The 18,122-nt window shown below is 32.1% G+C and overlaps 1 protein-coding gene across 2 annotated transcripts; it reads left to right on the top strand.

Moving 5' to 3' along the window:
• The first annotated feature begins 592 nt into the window (after positions 1 to 592).
• LOC108483369 (uncharacterized) lies at positions 593 to 12,400 on the top strand. 2 transcript variants are annotated; one of them, XM_053029337.1, is made up of 15 exons: positions 593 to 1,065; positions 1,534 to 1,620; positions 2,304 to 2,482; positions 2,805 to 2,855; positions 3,018 to 3,074; positions 3,692 to 3,812; positions 8,395 to 8,461; positions 8,577 to 8,618; positions 9,299 to 9,404; positions 9,511 to 9,621; positions 10,169 to 10,240; positions 10,325 to 10,426; positions 10,520 to 10,566; positions 10,665 to 10,692; positions 11,896 to 12,400. In XM_053029337.1, the coding sequence occupies exons 2-15, from the start codon at positions 1,602 to 1,604 to the stop codon at positions 12,040 to 12,042; spliced, it is 1,149 nt and encodes a 382-aa protein (XP_052885297.1). In that variant the 5' UTR covers positions 593 to 1,065; positions 1,534 to 1,601; the 3' UTR covers positions 12,043 to 12,400. The 2 variants fall into 2 exon arrangements, with proteins under 2 accessions (XP_052885297.1, XP_017642214.1); XM_017786725.2 differs by having other exon boundaries at positions 600 to 1,065; positions 1,527 to 1,620.
• The last annotated feature ends 5,722 nt before the right edge of the window (positions 12,401 to 18,122 follow it).

Below are 18,122 nucleotides of genomic sequence, written 5' to 3' on the forward strand. Positions count from 1 at the left end.
GAATCAATATTTGTAAAAACAAATTTGTATCAAAACCTAATTTCTAGTAATAATGAAACTTGTTATGTCTTATGTTAATATATATATATATATATTATTGAAAATCATTCGCTTAAATAATCAAAATTTGATTCAAGTATAATGTTACTATTTACGAAAATAATATTTATCATTGTTATAAAAAATATTTAACTATAAAAATTAAAATTATTATCATTTTATCTAATAAATAATTTAAATTGATTATATAATTCATTAAAATATTTATAATAAAATATTAAAAGATACATTTTAATATTTTATTAAATAAATTTATAAATTCACATATTTTAATAATTTTATATAAGTAAAATAATTTAAAACTTCTATTATATATCAATTCTAATATAATGTCCTTAATAGTTATTTTCATTTTCATCTCACCGCCATACACAATTGCGTTTGAATCTAAACACACATTCTACCACTATTTCTAATCTCACCGCTACAGTAATTATTCTACCACTATTTCTAATCTCACCGCTACAGTAATTAATCTCACCGCTACAGTAATTAATCTTACCGCCACCATTATTTTTAACTTCACCGTAAGTTAACAGATCGCCTATCCAAACTATGCCTTCGTCTTTCTACCCATATCCTGACGCCGCCAAGTTTCTAAATTTTAAAACCCTAAACATAACTTTGAAGATGTCTACGGTAGTAATGAGATATTGAGTTATCCGCCATCTGCCTCTGCATCACTCTGTTATATTTGTTTTCCATCCTACAGTTTATTACTCTGTCTCATCTCATACTCTTTCCCTATGTTTACTTTGGTGAGAAGGAAAATTTTTTTAAAGCTATCGGTTTAGCGGGAATAGCGGACCGCTATCGCCACTGTTTTCGGTTACACTGATATTTGCCGCCTTGATCCGCTGCTGTTCAAGTGCAAATTTTCACATTTCTATTGAGGCCTTTAGCGGTGGCGGTCGGCGCCGATATTGTGAAATAGCGGCCTGTGATACGCTACACCACCGCGATTTAAACGTCCCTTAAAACTGCTTGATGGCGCTTCGTTTCGAGGTGGGACTTTTAAACTTTGAATGCTGCATCTTTTGTTTTTATTTAACTTTCGAGCCAAAATCATCTTAACAAAAGATTTACCCGCCTCTTCTCAGCATATTATTATTATTATTATTATCATCATCTTTCGTTTGTCGAATGATAGTAACAGTTAGAGGAAAATAGCAATTCTTGAAAATGTTGATTTACAGAAACTGCTTTTAAACTATTTAATGGAATAATCTCTCTTCATAGATGTTGTTTTCACCGTAATTTTGTTTCTTTTCGGTAATTGATTCTTCTTACCAGTTATTACGTCTGTTCCTGTATTATAAGGATATTTAGTAAGTGAACGTGATAAATTTTTTCTTGGGCTCAATCTTGATGATTCTAACTTTAATTACGTTTCTTGATTTAACCTAGCGAGGTTTGGATGGTTGCTCATATGCAATTTTCTTATTTTTTTCCTCTGGTTTTCCTAGATTCTAGGGAGGTTTAATCGTGCTCGGGCAGCTCAACTAACACTTCCTCACTTTGTATGCCAGACACCTTTGTTTATGCCCGTGGGAACGCAAGGTTGAATTTTTTAATATTAATATCACACATTCTATAGCATATTTAGAATACTCGGAACAATTTATAAGGATCTTTAATCTTTTATGTTGCAAAATATATTGTACTTTCGACCCTTTTCTAAAAGGTAGTTTAGATGTTTCACATCATTGCCCTAAACTTTGTCGTTGATGAGATTGCAAATTCTTATAATCTTCTAAGACTAAGAAACGCCAATGAATTTGTTTGTCTTTGATTCTACAGATGATTAGTTGTGAATATATGTATCTGGAATTGCCTTCCATTGAATGGACAATTTATAAGGATCTTTAATCTTTTATGTTGCAAAATATATTGTACTTTCGACCCTTTTCTAAAAGGTAGTTTAGATGTTATACATCATTTCCCTAAACTTTGTCATTGATGAGATTGCGAATTCTTATAATCTTCTAAAACTAAGAAACGCCAATGAATTTGTTTGTATTTGATTCCTCAGATGATTAGTTGTGAATATAAGTATCTGGAATTGCCTTCCATTGAATGGACATTTAGCATGGATGGTTCAAGATTGATGCATGCCTTGCATTATATACTTCACCTCTATCAAATTCTTATATACTTCACTCCATGGATAGCTCACTGCATCATGTGCCTTTTATTTCTTAAATCTTGCTACTAGAAGACATGGTTCCCCCTCCTCATGGCAGGCACAATAAAAGGTTTGACAGCTGACCAGCTTGAGGAGATTGGTTGTCAAATAATTCTTGGGAATACGTATCATCTGGCTCTTCGTCCTACATCTGAGCTTATTGATGAATTGGGTGGTCTTCACAAATTTATGAACTGGCCTAGAGCATTGCTGACGGATTCTGGAGGCTTTCAAATGGTTGTGTTATGATTTGACATTGTTGTATCTCTCTAAATTTTTGATTCATTTCATTGTTCATCATTCCTTTTAAATTTTCAAGTACTTGCTATTATATGCATGCATGTATACAGTTTATATGGCTTCTGTGCACTAGTGTCTTAAGGAAAAATAATAACTGTTTAGAAATTTTGATGTTTTGTTTTCCTTTCTCTAAATCATAATTACGTTGTTACTACACTGTGTTAACTCATGATCTCCAGTGTGTATAATTCAATTAGTGATAAATAATATATGCGTGGTATGTTGATTATGACAATCTCTCTTGCTGGTTACTTTATAGGTTTCACTGTTGCATTTAGCTGACATCACTGAAAAGGGCGTAACATTTCAGGTAATTAGTTATTAATATTTCTCTGTAGTGTTCATGACATCTTGGAAGTAATTAGTATAATAATTTGCTTAAGTATTACCTGGAAGCATACCCTTTTCTTGTTACTTCTTTCTTGTTTTTGTGATGTTTTACTTTTAAAAGGCTTCATGTTTCTTAACTTAGTCTCCAGTGGATGGAAAGCCGATGCTCCTAACACCAGAGGAATCTATTCAAATCCAAGTAGGTGCTTTATTTTAGTGTACTTTGGTAATTCTTGTTATATTATGTTTTTGGTAAAAACTAAAAGTTTTTCTTTCTTCCCCTTAATTTTTGCAACACTGGCTCATATTACTGGGATGAGAGGAGGTGTTTTGTTATTCTTGGTTCCCTTTTCAACCAAATAATTGTCTCTTTTAAGCCATGAATTGAGATTTCATGAAGATTACTTTTGGATAAATAAGGGTTGCTTGTTCTTCAAATGCTTCATAGTGTAATTTACTCTAATTTGTTATTCTCAATACATGATGTTTGTGATAGTTTCACTTAAGTGGTTATTAGCGGTATAAAGATCTAGCAAAAGTTAAGGATCACTTGCTATGAGAACCTTTTTGCCTTTGTATATTAACGAAATTATGTGCCTTCACCTTTTTATCTCTGAACCCATACTCTTTTATCCCTTAATAGTAACCAAGAGACATAGGATAAAATCCTAAATGTTTATTATGCTTTTTGTCTTTATATGTTTTGAATATTCCATTTTAACTATAGGATAAAATCCTAAATGTTTCTTAGGCTTATTGTCTCTATATGTCTTGAATATTCCATTTTAACTTTATCTTCTCCTAACAATTATACAGAATAAAATTGGCGCAGATATAATAATGGCTCTTGATGATGTGGTGAAAACTACTATTACTGGTCCACGAATTGAAGAGGCCATGCATCGTACCCTCCGCTGGATAGACAGATGCATAGCTGGTAATTATGCTTAAGATTGAACAACGCTCACTCACGGTTCTTGCATGGAAATATTAACCATTTGGCTTAAAATCATATCATTTACCAATCTTTGAGCTTTAAATAAGTATTTTGCCTGGTCTGCCTGTCCTCTAGCTTGTTGGAGTGGATTATCTTTTATCAAGCTTGTATACATACCTTTTGAAGTTTTTTAGAAATGCTTTTACAGTGTGTTATAAATATAATCATACAAAGCAACACAATGTTATCGTTGAATGTCATTTAATTTATTAAATATTTACTTTTACCTTCTGCACTTGGATCCCCTATTTTGTTGAAATATGTATATATTTTAAATTTATTTAGTTAGATAAATTGTATTTAGAAAGATAAGTTTTATTCATATTCTAAGAATATTTTATTTTATCTTTTAGTAGTTTATTAGAATAAGAGAATTATTTTTCCTCATGTTTTAGTAGTTTATTAGAATAGGGGAATTATTTTCCCAATTAAGATTAGGACTCTTTTCTCTATTTAAGTTCAGTTCTTTAGTTAATAAAAATAGAACAGTTTTATTAAATACTCTCTTGAACTTTCATGGTATCAGAGTTCGGTTATCTCTAGTAGTATCATGGTTAAAACAACCTTTATTGGAGATAAGACCCAACAATCAAACAGAGGAAGAAAGTTTTACCGTTAAAAAAACTACTGAAAATTATGAGGGCCAAAGTTCTCTAGAAGGGTATCCATTCATTAAAGAACAACTAGAGCATCTATAGAAGCTTTTTCAATTACCACAATTTCGGATGAATTCTTATCTACTAACTCATCCAATAATCCTTCTTCTTCCTTTACCTAATCAGGTACTGATTTTTCTGTTTTTTTCAGTGCCAAGCCTTAAAAAATAAACACGTGGATAGTTGATTCTGGAACTAATGATCACATGACTAGTAGTCATTTTATTTTTTCAACTTGTATACCTTGTGCAGGAAACAAAAAAATCAAAGTAGCAAATTGGTCGTTCTCGACAATAATTGGGAAAGGCACTGTTAAAATTTTGCCTTCCTTGGTTTTACATGTGCCAAATCTAGCTTGTAATCTCATAACGGTCAGTAAATTATCCCAATCCTCGAATTGTCATGTTATATTTGACTCTTCTATGTGTAAATTTCAGTACATAGTCTTGGGGAGGATGATTGGTAATGCTAAAGAATCTGGTGGAATTTACCTTCTTGACGACGACCATCTAAGTCAACCAACAATTAATTTATGTTTAAATTTTGCCTCTAGTTTTGATAAGGTTATGATTTGGCATTATAGGCTTGGACATCCTAATTTTTACTATTTAAGCTATTTATTACTTGATCTATTTAAAAATAAAAGTACATATCACTATGAATTTTGTGAATTAGTTAAACATCATCGATTATTCTTCTCACCTCAAAAATTTAAAGCTTTCAACCTTTTTATTTAATTCATAGTGATGTTTGGGGACTTTTGAGAGCTTAACTTTTTTAGGAAAATGTTGGTTTGTTACATTTATTGATGAGTATACTCACATTTGTTGGGTGTTTTTATTAAAAGATAAGTCTGAAGTTAAAAATGTGTTTGTCTTTTTATACTATGGTAAAAACACAATTTGGTGTGAGAATAGAAGTACTTCGGAGTGAATGGTGGGGAATTTTTTAGTGACCAATTAGGTATTTTCCTAACCAAACATGGTATAGTTCACCAAAGCTCTTGTACAAATACACTACAACAAAATGGGGTTGCAGAAAGAAAAAATCGACATCTTTTGAAAGTAACTAGAGTCTTGATGTTCACTAGTCAGGTACCACGTTATCTTTAGAGAGAAGTCTTGTTAACAGCTACATATCTTATTAATAGAATGCCTAGTAAAACTCTAAACTATAAAACTCCTTTCGGTTTCTTTAAATATAACTTTTTTAATTCAAAATTGATCACAGATTTATCCTTCCGAGTTTTTGAGTGTAGTGTTTTTGTTCATCTTCACAACCAAGGTAAACTAGATCCTAGAGAAAAAAAATGCGTCTTTGTTGGCTATGCTTCTAATAAAAAGGGTTACAAATATTACGATTCAATTGATAGGAAGATTATTGTTATCATGGATGTCATATTTGTTGAAATGCAATATTACTTTGATTCTAATCTTTAGGGAGAGAATTATAGTAAGGAAGATTCTATAATTGATCAAGAAAATATTAGGAATATACAACATAGGAATTCTAATAATGGGGGAGGTGAATTTATGATTAACACAGAAATTAATAATGTTAATGTTGTTAATGAAAAAGAGTATAAAGGTGTAGAGTCTAATCATGAGAATACAGAACAAACAGAGTTAACTGGTTACTCAAGAAGAAATCGAAATCAAGAAAGTGAAATTTACCAGATTCATCACTGAGAATCTGACCCGCAAGATCTTGTCAAAAGTCCAAGTAAAACTCATAATCTAACCAATGAATTTTCTAATTTAGATATTCCAATTGCTAAAAGAAAAGGTGTTAGAAATGTTATCAAATATCCCATGTCTAACTTTGTGTCCTATAAAGTATTGTCTTCCACATTCTCAACTTTTGTTTTGTCTCGATATTGTGAAAATACCCAAAAATGTGAAAGATGCTTTATAAGTTCCTGAGTGGAAGGAGGTTATTTTAAAGGAGATGCGCGCTCTTGAAAAAATAGGTATTTGGGAAACAGTGGAATTACCTGTAGGGAAAAAAATTATAGGCTGTAAATGGGTGTTCACAACCAAATTCAAATCGGATGGATCTTTAGATAGATACAAAACCTGACTGGTGGCTAAAAGGTACACTCAAACATACGGGATAGATTATCTTAAAACATTTGCCCCAGTAGCCAAGTTAAATTATGTTTTTTTTTATCAATTGCTGTTAATCTTGATTGGTCCTTATAGCAACTAGATGTGAAGAATGCTTTCCTAAATGGGTAACTTGAAAAAGAAGTTTACATGGATCCTCCTCCAGGTTTTGAAGAAAAATTTGGAACTCGAGTATGTAAGCTTAGGAAATCTTTGTATGGTTTAAAGCAATCTTTTCGAGCTTGGTTTGAACGGTTCACTCAAGTTGTTAAAATACAAGGTTACTCACAAGGGCAAGCTGATCACATAATGTTCTATCAACACTCACAAAGAGGTAGAATAGCAGTTATTATAGTTTATGTCGATGATATTATTCTTACAGGAGATGATGTGGAATGAAATAAGGCGTCTCAAGGAGCATCTAGCATTGGAGTTTGAGATGAAAGACTTGAGTCATTTGAAATACTTTCTTGGAATGGAAGTTGCTTGATCAAAGAAGGGTTTTATAGTTTTTCAGAAAAAATATGTGATTGATTTTTTAAAAAGAGGTTGGGATGAGTGGTTGCCGCCCAGCTGACACACCAATTGATCTAAATGTAAAATTCGAAAATAAAGAAGCTCGATTAGTTGATAAAGGGCAGTACCAAAGATTAGTTGGTAAGTTAATTTACTTATCACATACAAGGCCGGATATAACTTTTACAGTGAGCTTAGTGAGTCAATTTATGTACTCCCTAATGGAGGAACATAAAAGAACAGTGTTTTGGATTCTAAGATACTTGAAGAGTTCACCTGGAAAGGGGTTATTCTTCAAGAACTCCGAACAAAGATGAATTGAAGCTTATACAGATGCAAATTGGGCAAACTCAATAACAGATAGAAGATCTACATCAGGATATTGTACATTTGTTTGGGGAAATCTTGTGAGTTGGCGAAGCAAAAAACAAAGTGTTGTAGCAAGAAGTAGTGCAGAGGCTGAGTTTAGATCAATGGCTCAAGGAATTTGTGAAATGATGTGGTTAAAAAGACTTATGGAAGAGCTGTGGAAACCAATAACTTCACTAATGAAGTTGTATTGTGATAGCAAAATTGCCATTAGTATTGCTCACAACTCAGCCTAGCATGACAGAACTAAACATGTTGAGATTGATAGACACTTTATCAAAGAGAAGATTGAAGAAGGCCAAGTATGCATGCCGTTTGTTCTTTCAAAACAACAAATTGCTGACATACTTACCAAAGGGCTCTCTAGGACAAGCTTTGATTTTTTTGTAAGCAAGTTGGGCATGATTGATATATATGCACCAACTTGAGGGAGGGTGTTGAAATATGTATATATTTTAAATTTTATTTAGTTAGATAAATCTTATTTAGAAAGATAAGTTTTATTCATAGTCTAGGAATATTTTATTTTATCTTTTAGTAGTTTATTAGAATAAGTGAACTATCTTCTCTCATATTTTAGTAGTTTATTAGGATAAGGAATTATTTTCCCAATTAGGATTAGGACTCTTTTCTCTATTTAAGTTCAGTTCTTTAGTTAATAAAAATAGAATAGTTTTATTAAATACTCTCTTGATTCACATTTTGCCATCTTTCACATTTTGCCATCAGCCATTTAACCATTCTCTTTCTGGAGTTCCACTCCTCTCTCTTCTTTCTCCTTTAAATAATTGTTATTTATCAGTAATGTTGTCATTCTCTTAATAGTGACATTCTGATTGAGTTAGATTTTTTTTGCTTCCTTAATCTTGTGGACAGCTCATAAAAGGCCACATGACCAGAATTTGTTTGGTATCATACAAGGTGGTTTAGATCCAGTACTAAGGTGAATCTTTGATCTTCATCTCGCAACCATGCTATTTGATGTGTGTTTTACACCTTTTCAATTACTAATGATACTGTGGGCAACTTTTCCCTTTCCTGGTACTCATTTTTATCAGGGATATATGTGTTCGAGGATTGGTGGATCGAAATTTACCAGGGTATGTAAATTCTATATACACAAATATTGTCCTACTCATGCTATGTTTCCTTTGAAGATACTCTATAGCGGATGATCTGATCTTGATGTTCATACTTTAGCAGGTTGCTATATAATTTTCCACATAGCATTTCAATATCCAAGTTATTTTCTAGGACTATAAAATAAAAGGTTAATTTGATGACAGAATGATTTATTATTTAAGCAGATGATCAAGGGATAGTGTCCTACTCATGGTATATTTCCTTCGTGGATATTTTTGTGCAACATTGATTTTACAATTTCAAGGAATAGTGTCCCATTCTTGTTAAGTTCCATTTGAATATATTGTTTTAGCAAGTTGCAACTGAAATTTTCCACATTGAATTTCAATATCTAAATCCGTTTCTAGGGATAGAAAGTAAAAGGTTGGTGTTACTTTTAGCGTATAAATTGATTGGTTATTTAAGAAAATACAACTCCAACATATAAATCTCTGATTCCCGGCATTATTATTCTCAAAAAAGATGCTGTTAGAGCCTAGTTGACTGGTATTGTGAATGCCCATTCCAGTTTCTGTTTGAACTCTCTTTTTGTTGTTAACGATCATAATTGCTAGATTTTCTTTAGTATTAGTGTTTTGCCAACTGTATAAAGATTCAGTTAACAAGCTGAATTAACTTAAGTTCACTTTTGTGACAGCTATGCTATTGGTGGTCTTGCAGGCGGTGAAGATAAAGATTCATTTTGGCGTGTTGTTGCTCAGTGTACTGCGACACTGCCTGAAGATAAACCACGATATGTCATGGTAAAAATGAGTTTTTTCATTTTAATCTACATCATTCTGACGAATTGCACCTTCTTTTATACATTTATGTTGCTGTAAATCATTATGTGTGCTTGCTTCATTTCAGGGTGTTGGGTATCCACTGGATATTGTGGTCTGTAGTGCCTTGGGTGCTGACATGTACGACTGTGTTTATCCGACTCGAACTGCTCGTTTTGGAACTGCCGTTGTCCCTGAGGTGATACATTTAAAAAGTATTTTGAGAGTCAGTGTTCCCAATCTTCTTCATTGAGTGCTATAATATCATTTGGTTTAACTTTACTTATGAATGGTGTTTATGGCACCAAGCCACAACATGCCTTTCTTTCTGTTTGCCTTCTAGTATGACTAGTCTTTTCTCGTTGAATGGTGTTACTATAACTTGTGCCTTGCATGTTTTGTTCATTCTTGTATTTACAACCTATGTTGGTTTGGCTCTTCATTTTTCTTGAAGTGAAGCAAGTATATGCCCAACACATTTTTAGACTTGTATATGGGTGATATGACTCTTCATTTTTAGACATGTAAATTGAATACCTGTATCCAACGCTAACATTCGAGTCTCTAGGTGAAAATAGTATGGTAATGCTAGAAGCTTGGTCTCATAACTTCACCCCTTATGAATTGATATTTTTGTTTTGAATTTTAACAAGTTAGAATGTGAACCTAAAGAGTATTAATTACACCCAACTTTTATTTTAAATATGAATGTAGTATTCTGATGTTATTCAATCCCCTATTTGCAGGGAGTGCTTAAACTCAAGCACAAGGCAATGGCTGAGGATACTCGCCCTATTGATCCTACATGTGCTTGTATGGTATGCATTTCATGACATATTTGCTTAAAATTGTTAATATATGAATTGACTTCTTTGTGTATTACTCTATTTGCCTAAATATAGGTCTGCAAGAACTATACGAGGGCCTACATTCATTCTCTGGTCACAAAAGATGCTATGGGATCTCAGCTTCTTTCATTTCATAATTTATACTATATGATGCAGGTACAACCTTAAAAGTTTCTATGTTTTAAGCTTTGTTGCTTTCATGTGTAGTTTATTTCGAATGATTGAGAGTAAATTTTTTGACAATTTCAGCTTAGCAGAAATCTACACTCATCCATAGTCCAAGGGAAGTTTCCCGAGTATGTTTGCCTCTTGCTTTGTCCAGCTTTCTTTTTTTTTTCTCATTTATTTTCATGTTATATAAAGAAAATATATTGTTCTTAATATCTTGTTGCAGGTTTGTATGCAACTTTTTGCAGAAAATGGTAATCTCTTTCTTCCTGCTACTGATCTTTCTAAGATTTAAGAGTTTTCAATCATGCTTAACACCCTCTATCTTTTAATTTTGTTCTGTAATCTACTTCAGCATTTCATTCTTCCAAAACATTATTCTTTAATGGTGGTTAGCTCAAATTTAAAATTATTTTGAAGTATTATCTTCTTCCTAAGTTTGAGTGATGAAATATTGTCTTGTCTTGGGTGAATACAGTGACATCTATAGCCCAGTTTACAGGGCTTACATTGCTACAGCACCCACTTTAACCTTGCATAAATTACCATCCTCACTAGCCCGCTAAAATATCTCTATTTATTACCCAGCAACAGGAATTGAAGAATTTGTTTATCGATCTTTTTAGAGCAGCATACTGTTTAGAAACCTTTTCACCTTAAACCTGGTATATGCTTGCTAGTTTACAAACGCTGTAGCTTCAAGAATAGGACTTCCAAGTTTCTGAGGCAAATAGCTGGTATCTAACCATGTGCTTGTTTTCATACTTCAGCACTTCAATGGCAATAATGCGATTGTGTCATTCATTTGTTCTCTCTTTTTCCCTTGGTTTTTTGGTTAATGAGCATCATGATTATAGTTGTTCATCAAAAATCGATACTGTCCTAGCTGCAAGTAGAAAGAGTTGATTAATTTGATGTTCCATCAACTGGTCATTTATAGGAATATTTAGGTTAAATTACCTGGCAGGTGCCTATTTTATAGGCTTAAAATCAAAGTAGTCTTTCTACTATATAAATGAGCAATTTAGTTTTTGTACATTTAACTTTGAAGTAAATAAGTAAAACTGTAAGAGACGGGTTGAGCATTAAAAAATGTTTGATTTGTCGTGCATTAAAGTGACATGAAAAATTGAGTAATTTAGTCTTGCTCTTTAAAAACTGTTAAATTTTGGTTTTTTTTCTTCTCTTCCTTCTCACTTTAAAACAAATGTTTAAGGTTACTGTCATTTAGGCTTTGCTTGGTATGAAGAATAGAAAATTTGTTAATCCAATGGTTAGAATTCATAACTAGTTTCTTACTTTTTACCTATTTGTTTTCAAATTAGATGTATAGAGACTAAATTGCTTAGAGAGAGATTAATTTACTCTTCAGTCTTTAGTATAAGGACTCACCAAGTAGATTAACTGAATACATACGAAGTATTATGTTGCTTAGAAGTTGTACCTTTGTCCTGTAGTTTCCAAAAGGAGATATCCCTGAATGGGTCTGTAATGCCATGGAAGTTGCTGAAATTGATATCTCTTCATGTTGCGCTCCTTTTCGTTACATTCAAGCTACTAAGGTTCAGTCTAATTTGAATGAAGATGAAATTCAAGCTGTTTAACTAATGTTTGAGGTTCAAGTTGTTCAGACTAGCATTAAGGCTTAGTCCATTCAGAATGGGGATGAAGTTCAAGTTGCTTATTTCCTCTTGATTTTGTTCCTCTTGTTTTCCTCGATACAAGTGCACATGTTTAGCAAATGATTCAACTTGAGGGCTGATTTTCATGGTTTCTCTTTGCAAAAACATATGGAAGTGCATGGAAATTATTTATCAGAAAGAGTTTTTTTGGGTTCTTGTATCTTTCGAAGTGCATACATCATTTTTTTTTCTACATCAAATGTGTTATGGTCTAGCATTTTTCTGGAAAAGCTCCGATTTTGTTACAATTCATGGATGATAATGTGAAAGTTAGATTCAAGCTTGGTTGTTTTGATATCAGCACATCTAGAATAGGAGCATTTATATTTTTATTTTTATGGGAGCTAAGGAATTCATTTGAAAGGTAGCTGAGAGAAGTTAGGGAGGAAACAAGCTGTATCTTAGTGTAGTAGTATAAGCTCTTTTTCCATTGAGTTATATATTTTTGTTACATTTCTAAGCATATGTATGTAACTACTAGTCTGAACGATAATTTTAAGTTTATGAAATAATTCGTAACTTAAGATTGGGCGATAATAGTAAGTAAATTTTTGATCTCATGCTAATAGCAAGTAATGAAATTGTAGCTTAAGATTGAACGATAAAGCTGTGGCAATAAAAGTAATTTGCGGTTATCAAATGATAAAAGCGGCAACCAACCAGTGATTATCAATTGTTTTTTAATATTATATAGTTGCAAGTAATTTATGTATTTAATATTTTCATTAGTTTTGATGTATTTTTAATTACTAATGTAAAATAATATTTGTTGTTTGGATTGTTAAAATAATTAAAATGTATCAATTTATTTAACAATTTAAATATAATACATAGAATATTTTTACCAATTTAATTTATGATATAAGTTTTATTTCCCAGTCATAATTAATAAACATATAAATTATTTTTATCATTAAAATAAAGTGTTAATAAAAAGTCTTAATCATTATTAAAATATTGTATAAACTATAAAAATTGATATATTAATTTGATTAGGGGTAAATAATGTTCCTAGCTAACTTCAAACTCCATCATATAGGCTTGAAGCATATCTTCCAACATTTAGATAACATGTTTTGATTGATCATATGGTTGAGGATGATAAATAGTGTTGAAATTCAACATCGTACCTAACTACTCATGCAATTGCTTCCAGAATCTTGTAGTAAAACAAGGATCTTGATTTGAGATAACATTATAAAGTCTTGCTATTGTGTGAATATACGCCCCAACAAGCATTCAAATGGCTTTGTATGAAGCTGGTATGGTCGACGATGTAGAACACCTTTGTGTTGGTCAAACTTGAGTGATAAAAAGATGATTGAGTTAGAATTAGTGCAAAAAACAAAAGACAAGTTAAAGCTGATAAAAGGCAAATTAAAAATAGCCTCACATGTTCATCTAGAGAGGAAGGAAATTGAATATGTGATGGATGAGAAAGTATTTCTGAAAATCTCTTTGTAAAAGAAAATTTTGCGTTTCGTTTGCAAAGGGAAGTTAATTACCAGATATATTGAACAATACAAAATCATTGAAAGAGTAGGGCCAATTGCCTACTGTTTAGCTATGCCATTAAAGTTGGAAATGATCCACAATGTGTTCCATGTATTAATGCTTTGATGGTATTGATTTGATCTTTCCCATTTGATATCCGTGGAAACGGTTGAGGTACAACTTGATTTATCGTACAAGGAAGAACTGATAGAGATATTAGCTTGAGAAGTAAAAGCATTGAGAAACAAACGCGTGCCATTAGTGAAATTCTTATGGCGTGGTCATAGTATGACAGAGGCTACATGGGAGGCGGAAGAGACAATGAGATCTTAATATCCCCATATTTTTTACGTAAATTTCGAGGACAAAATTTCCTAAAAAAGGGAGAATTGTAACGACCTGATTTTTAGTGTGTGAAAATATTATTTCAGAACCTCATTTTTGTAAACCGAGTTCGTAAGGACTAAATATAAAGATTATTGAAATTATTAAGAAAATATATTTAAATTCGATTAAGTAATTAACTAAAAAAAAAATCAAGTAGAGCTTAGAGACTAAATGGTAAAAGTCCAATTGCTATTGAGTTTTAATTTAGAAAATGTTTGGGGAGCTAGATAGTAATTATCTAAAAGATCAAAATGGTTAATTAACCAATTTTAAATGGTAGATAGTGGAGGGGATCAAGCCTATATGATCTAGATAGTCATTAAGTTAATATAACTATAATTAAAGAAAATAAATAAGGTTAATTAATAACATAAACATGATAAACTAATCTTAATCTAGCTATATACAATGAAACATATCATTTTCATCCCTAAAGTCCCAAATGCCCATTAAAGAGAAAAAAAGAAGAAGAAAGAAAACTCCATTTTGTTCAAGCAATTGACCATTAATAAAGTAAGGTCCTTAAGCTAGTTTTCTTTGATTTCCATAGAATTTGAATAATGGGAGCTTGATTTAACTAGCTCATGTATCAATTTGTTCAATTGTTAAGTTTTTAGCAAGTTGCCATTATAAAGAAATTAATAAATTAGGCTTGAATTTGATAGTTAATAAGCTTAGATCATGATAAGGACTAAATTGGAAATCTAATTAAGCTGGCTATATAACTTTGAAACATTAGGGACTAAATTAAATAAATTGAAAACTATCATGAAATTATGTTATAGATAAGAAGTATAAAGTTCTTAATGAAAGAATATAAAATCAGATTTTGATTTGATGTTAGATATTGAAAAATATTTGTATTCTGAGTATAGGGACTAAATTGAATAAAATGTAAAATATATTAGCTATATATTTGGATGAGAATTGGATGTAATATGATAATGTTTTTATTATTGAATTATCAAACGTAGCTAAAGACAATGTTGGGTTGTCGCGAGATAAGAGAAATGAGAGAGTCTTAGATGAATAGCAGAACATTCGGTTTGTACTATTATAATTCAAGACCATTATACTTATATGCATATATATGTTGATTGCATAACTAGCTATCAAGGTGAGCTTATACTTGTCATATGAATTGATTTGTGTTTGATGATATAGAATGTTGGAAATTGAGTTGAATTCAACATGTAATAACCGAGCATGAATTAGAACTACGATACGTGATATGAATTAATAATGAAAATGGTATGAAACTATGGTATTAAATATGTAATGATATGCAATTGGATTTGGTTACCTTATTAACTGTTCGGGAAAAGTTGGATATAGTTAGCATGTCATAAGATTATATTGTGTATGGGTTTATACTTCGTGTAACATCCCTAACCTGTATCCGTCGCCAGAATAGGGTTACGGAGCGTTACCAGGACTTTCAGAACATTTTACAAATAAATCATATCAATCATTGTTCTTTTTCTGAGATTACTCATAACGTCCCTTAAATTGACCCTCGAGGTCCAATACGAGCATTAGAATCAAGTCGGGACTTAATCGAAACCTCTAAGAATTTTTCACTAAATTTCAAAATTTTTCCAAGTTACAGGACTCACACACTCGTGTGGTTTAAGGGACATGTAACACCCCTAACCTGTATCTGTCATCAGAACAGGGTTTTAGAGCATTACTAAAACTTTCAGAACATTTTACAAATAATTTATGTAAATTACTATTCACTAACTGAGATTATTCAAAACGTTCCCTAATTGGACCTTCGAAGTCAAATACGAGCATTAGAATCAAGTTGGGACTTAATCGGAAACCCATAAATTTTTTTGCGACATTTCAAAAATTTTTCGAAGTTACATGGTTCACACACCCGTGTGGTCTAGGGACACGCCCATGTGGTCAGGCCGTGTAACACGCCCGTGTCCAAGGCCGTGTCAACCACACGGCAGAGACACACGCTTGTGTCTCTATCTGTGTGCCCAATTCTGAGCATTCTATTTATCATTTTTAAAATGCAGGGGACACACGGTCGGACCACATGCCCATGGGACAAGCTGTGTGTCACACACGGCCAAGACACACGCCCGTGTGTCAGCCCGTGTAGACAAAATAAGGCCATTTCCTAGCCTCTTTGTCACCCAAAACTCACCATTTTCTTGCACCAAAACATATAAACACTTTCCAACCATTTCAAGCACTTAAATTGAGAGATTTCTATCATTCAACATGACATATCATCACATGCATACCTGTTTATGATCTTACCTTCGATTTACCAGGCATTAACATCATTTGACCGCATGTATTTAACATAACACATATGAATATATAACATAAGAACCTACTTAGTCATACCAAAATAAGCCATTACTAGCCATTCCAATGGCTAGGTTACAAAACATCATTATCAAGCTACTGATGGTCAAGTTGTCCTATTCATGCCATTATACCATAATGATTTTACTAAGTATACCCAAAATGACTAGTTGATAGTGTGGCGATGCTCCAGTGATCTCTAACCTTCACGAGCTTCCGACCACTATAAAACAAGGGAAAAATAAAACGGAGTAAGCATTACATGCTTAGTAAGTTCGTATAACGGAAACTAAACTTACCAATCTCGTTTATTAAATCTAAGCATACAATAACAAATATTCTATCCATTTGGCTAAATTGTTTAAACACATCCATCCAATCAAACATGTTAGTCACAAAGTTTACACATACATCAAGTAAGAATAGATGAGCTCATCATGCATTACACTTTCAAGACATTATCATTTCATATCATAATTCTCATGCCATGTCAAGAGTTTTATGTCCGTTGAATCATTGAAATTCCGTTGAATACTCAAGTGGTACACTCGGGGTGTACGATTTAATAATCCGTCAATTCTTATTTCAAACCTCTTAGGGTACTCGACCAAGGAAAATGCTTTTGAGTCACATATCGTATAATAGGATTACCAGTCTAGGCTAAATTCTTTATATAACGTATGCTTAAAGAGCTCAATTAGGATTACCAGTCCAGGCTAAACCCTAATCGTAACGTATATTCGAGAGGTATTATGTCAAGATTACCCGTCCGGGCTGAATCCCTTTTATAACAAGATCAATGGAATTACTCGTCCGAGTTAAATCCTGTCCGCAACAAATGCAGGACCTTATTAGTTTCAGGAAAGCGCATGTATTCATCGGAATTCAATATTCAACCGGGACTTACCCCTTTTTCACCATATCAAGCATGTATTAAATTTCTCATTATAGCATTCAAGTAATGTACATAAATATAAGTCACATTTCATACAATACAACATTTAATTAAACATATTACATGCCTGATTAAATTACACAAACTTATCTCGACACTTGTTCGCGTTAGAAATTTACTAATTCAAAACCTTTTCTTTTCCTTGATCTAACCTCGAATTAGTGTTGTCCGAATCTATATAAATGAATTTAATAATCAATTTTATACATTTCATATTTAAATGGACTCCATTTACGTCTTAGGCAAAATTACCATTTTAAACTTTTCTATAAATTTCGATTTCGTCCCTAGGCTCGAAAAATAAAACTTGTGCAATTTACTCCCTATTCCAAGCCTAACCAAAATCCTATTACAAATTTTACAGCACTTGTATTCATAAAAATTTAGAATTTTTCTTCAATTCACAAGTTTACTTTTTAGTTCCTAAATCATGTTTCCATCAAAAATCACTTTGTAAAAGTTGTTCATCTATCAACAACCTTTCATTTTCTACCATAAATTTCTAATTTTCAGCATATACATCATTGAACCATTTTCCATACTTTGATAACTTTTCAAATTAATCCCTCAAATAGAAAGATTAAGCTATCCCGGTTTTAAAAATATCAAAATTACTAAAAAGGGAACAAAAAAACTTACTCAATTAGGCCTTGAAAGTTTCTTCTCTTTCTCCTAGGGTTTCCATGTGTTTTTAGGTTGAAGATGATGAGAAAATAAGATGATATTTTCTTTTCATCTTTTAATTAATTAAGTATTTTGCAATTTTCAATTTAGTCCTTGCCCTATTTCTATATTTCCAAGGGTGAGTCAGCAAGAATCTATATACTTTTCTTTAATG

This window comes from Gossypium arboreum, chromosome 1 (genome assembly GCF_025698485.1).
Source record: "Gossypium arboreum isolate Shixiya-1 chromosome 1, ASM2569848v2, whole genome shotgun sequence".
NCBI lineage: Eukaryota > Viridiplantae > Streptophyta > Magnoliopsida > Malvales > Malvaceae > Gossypium > Gossypium arboreum.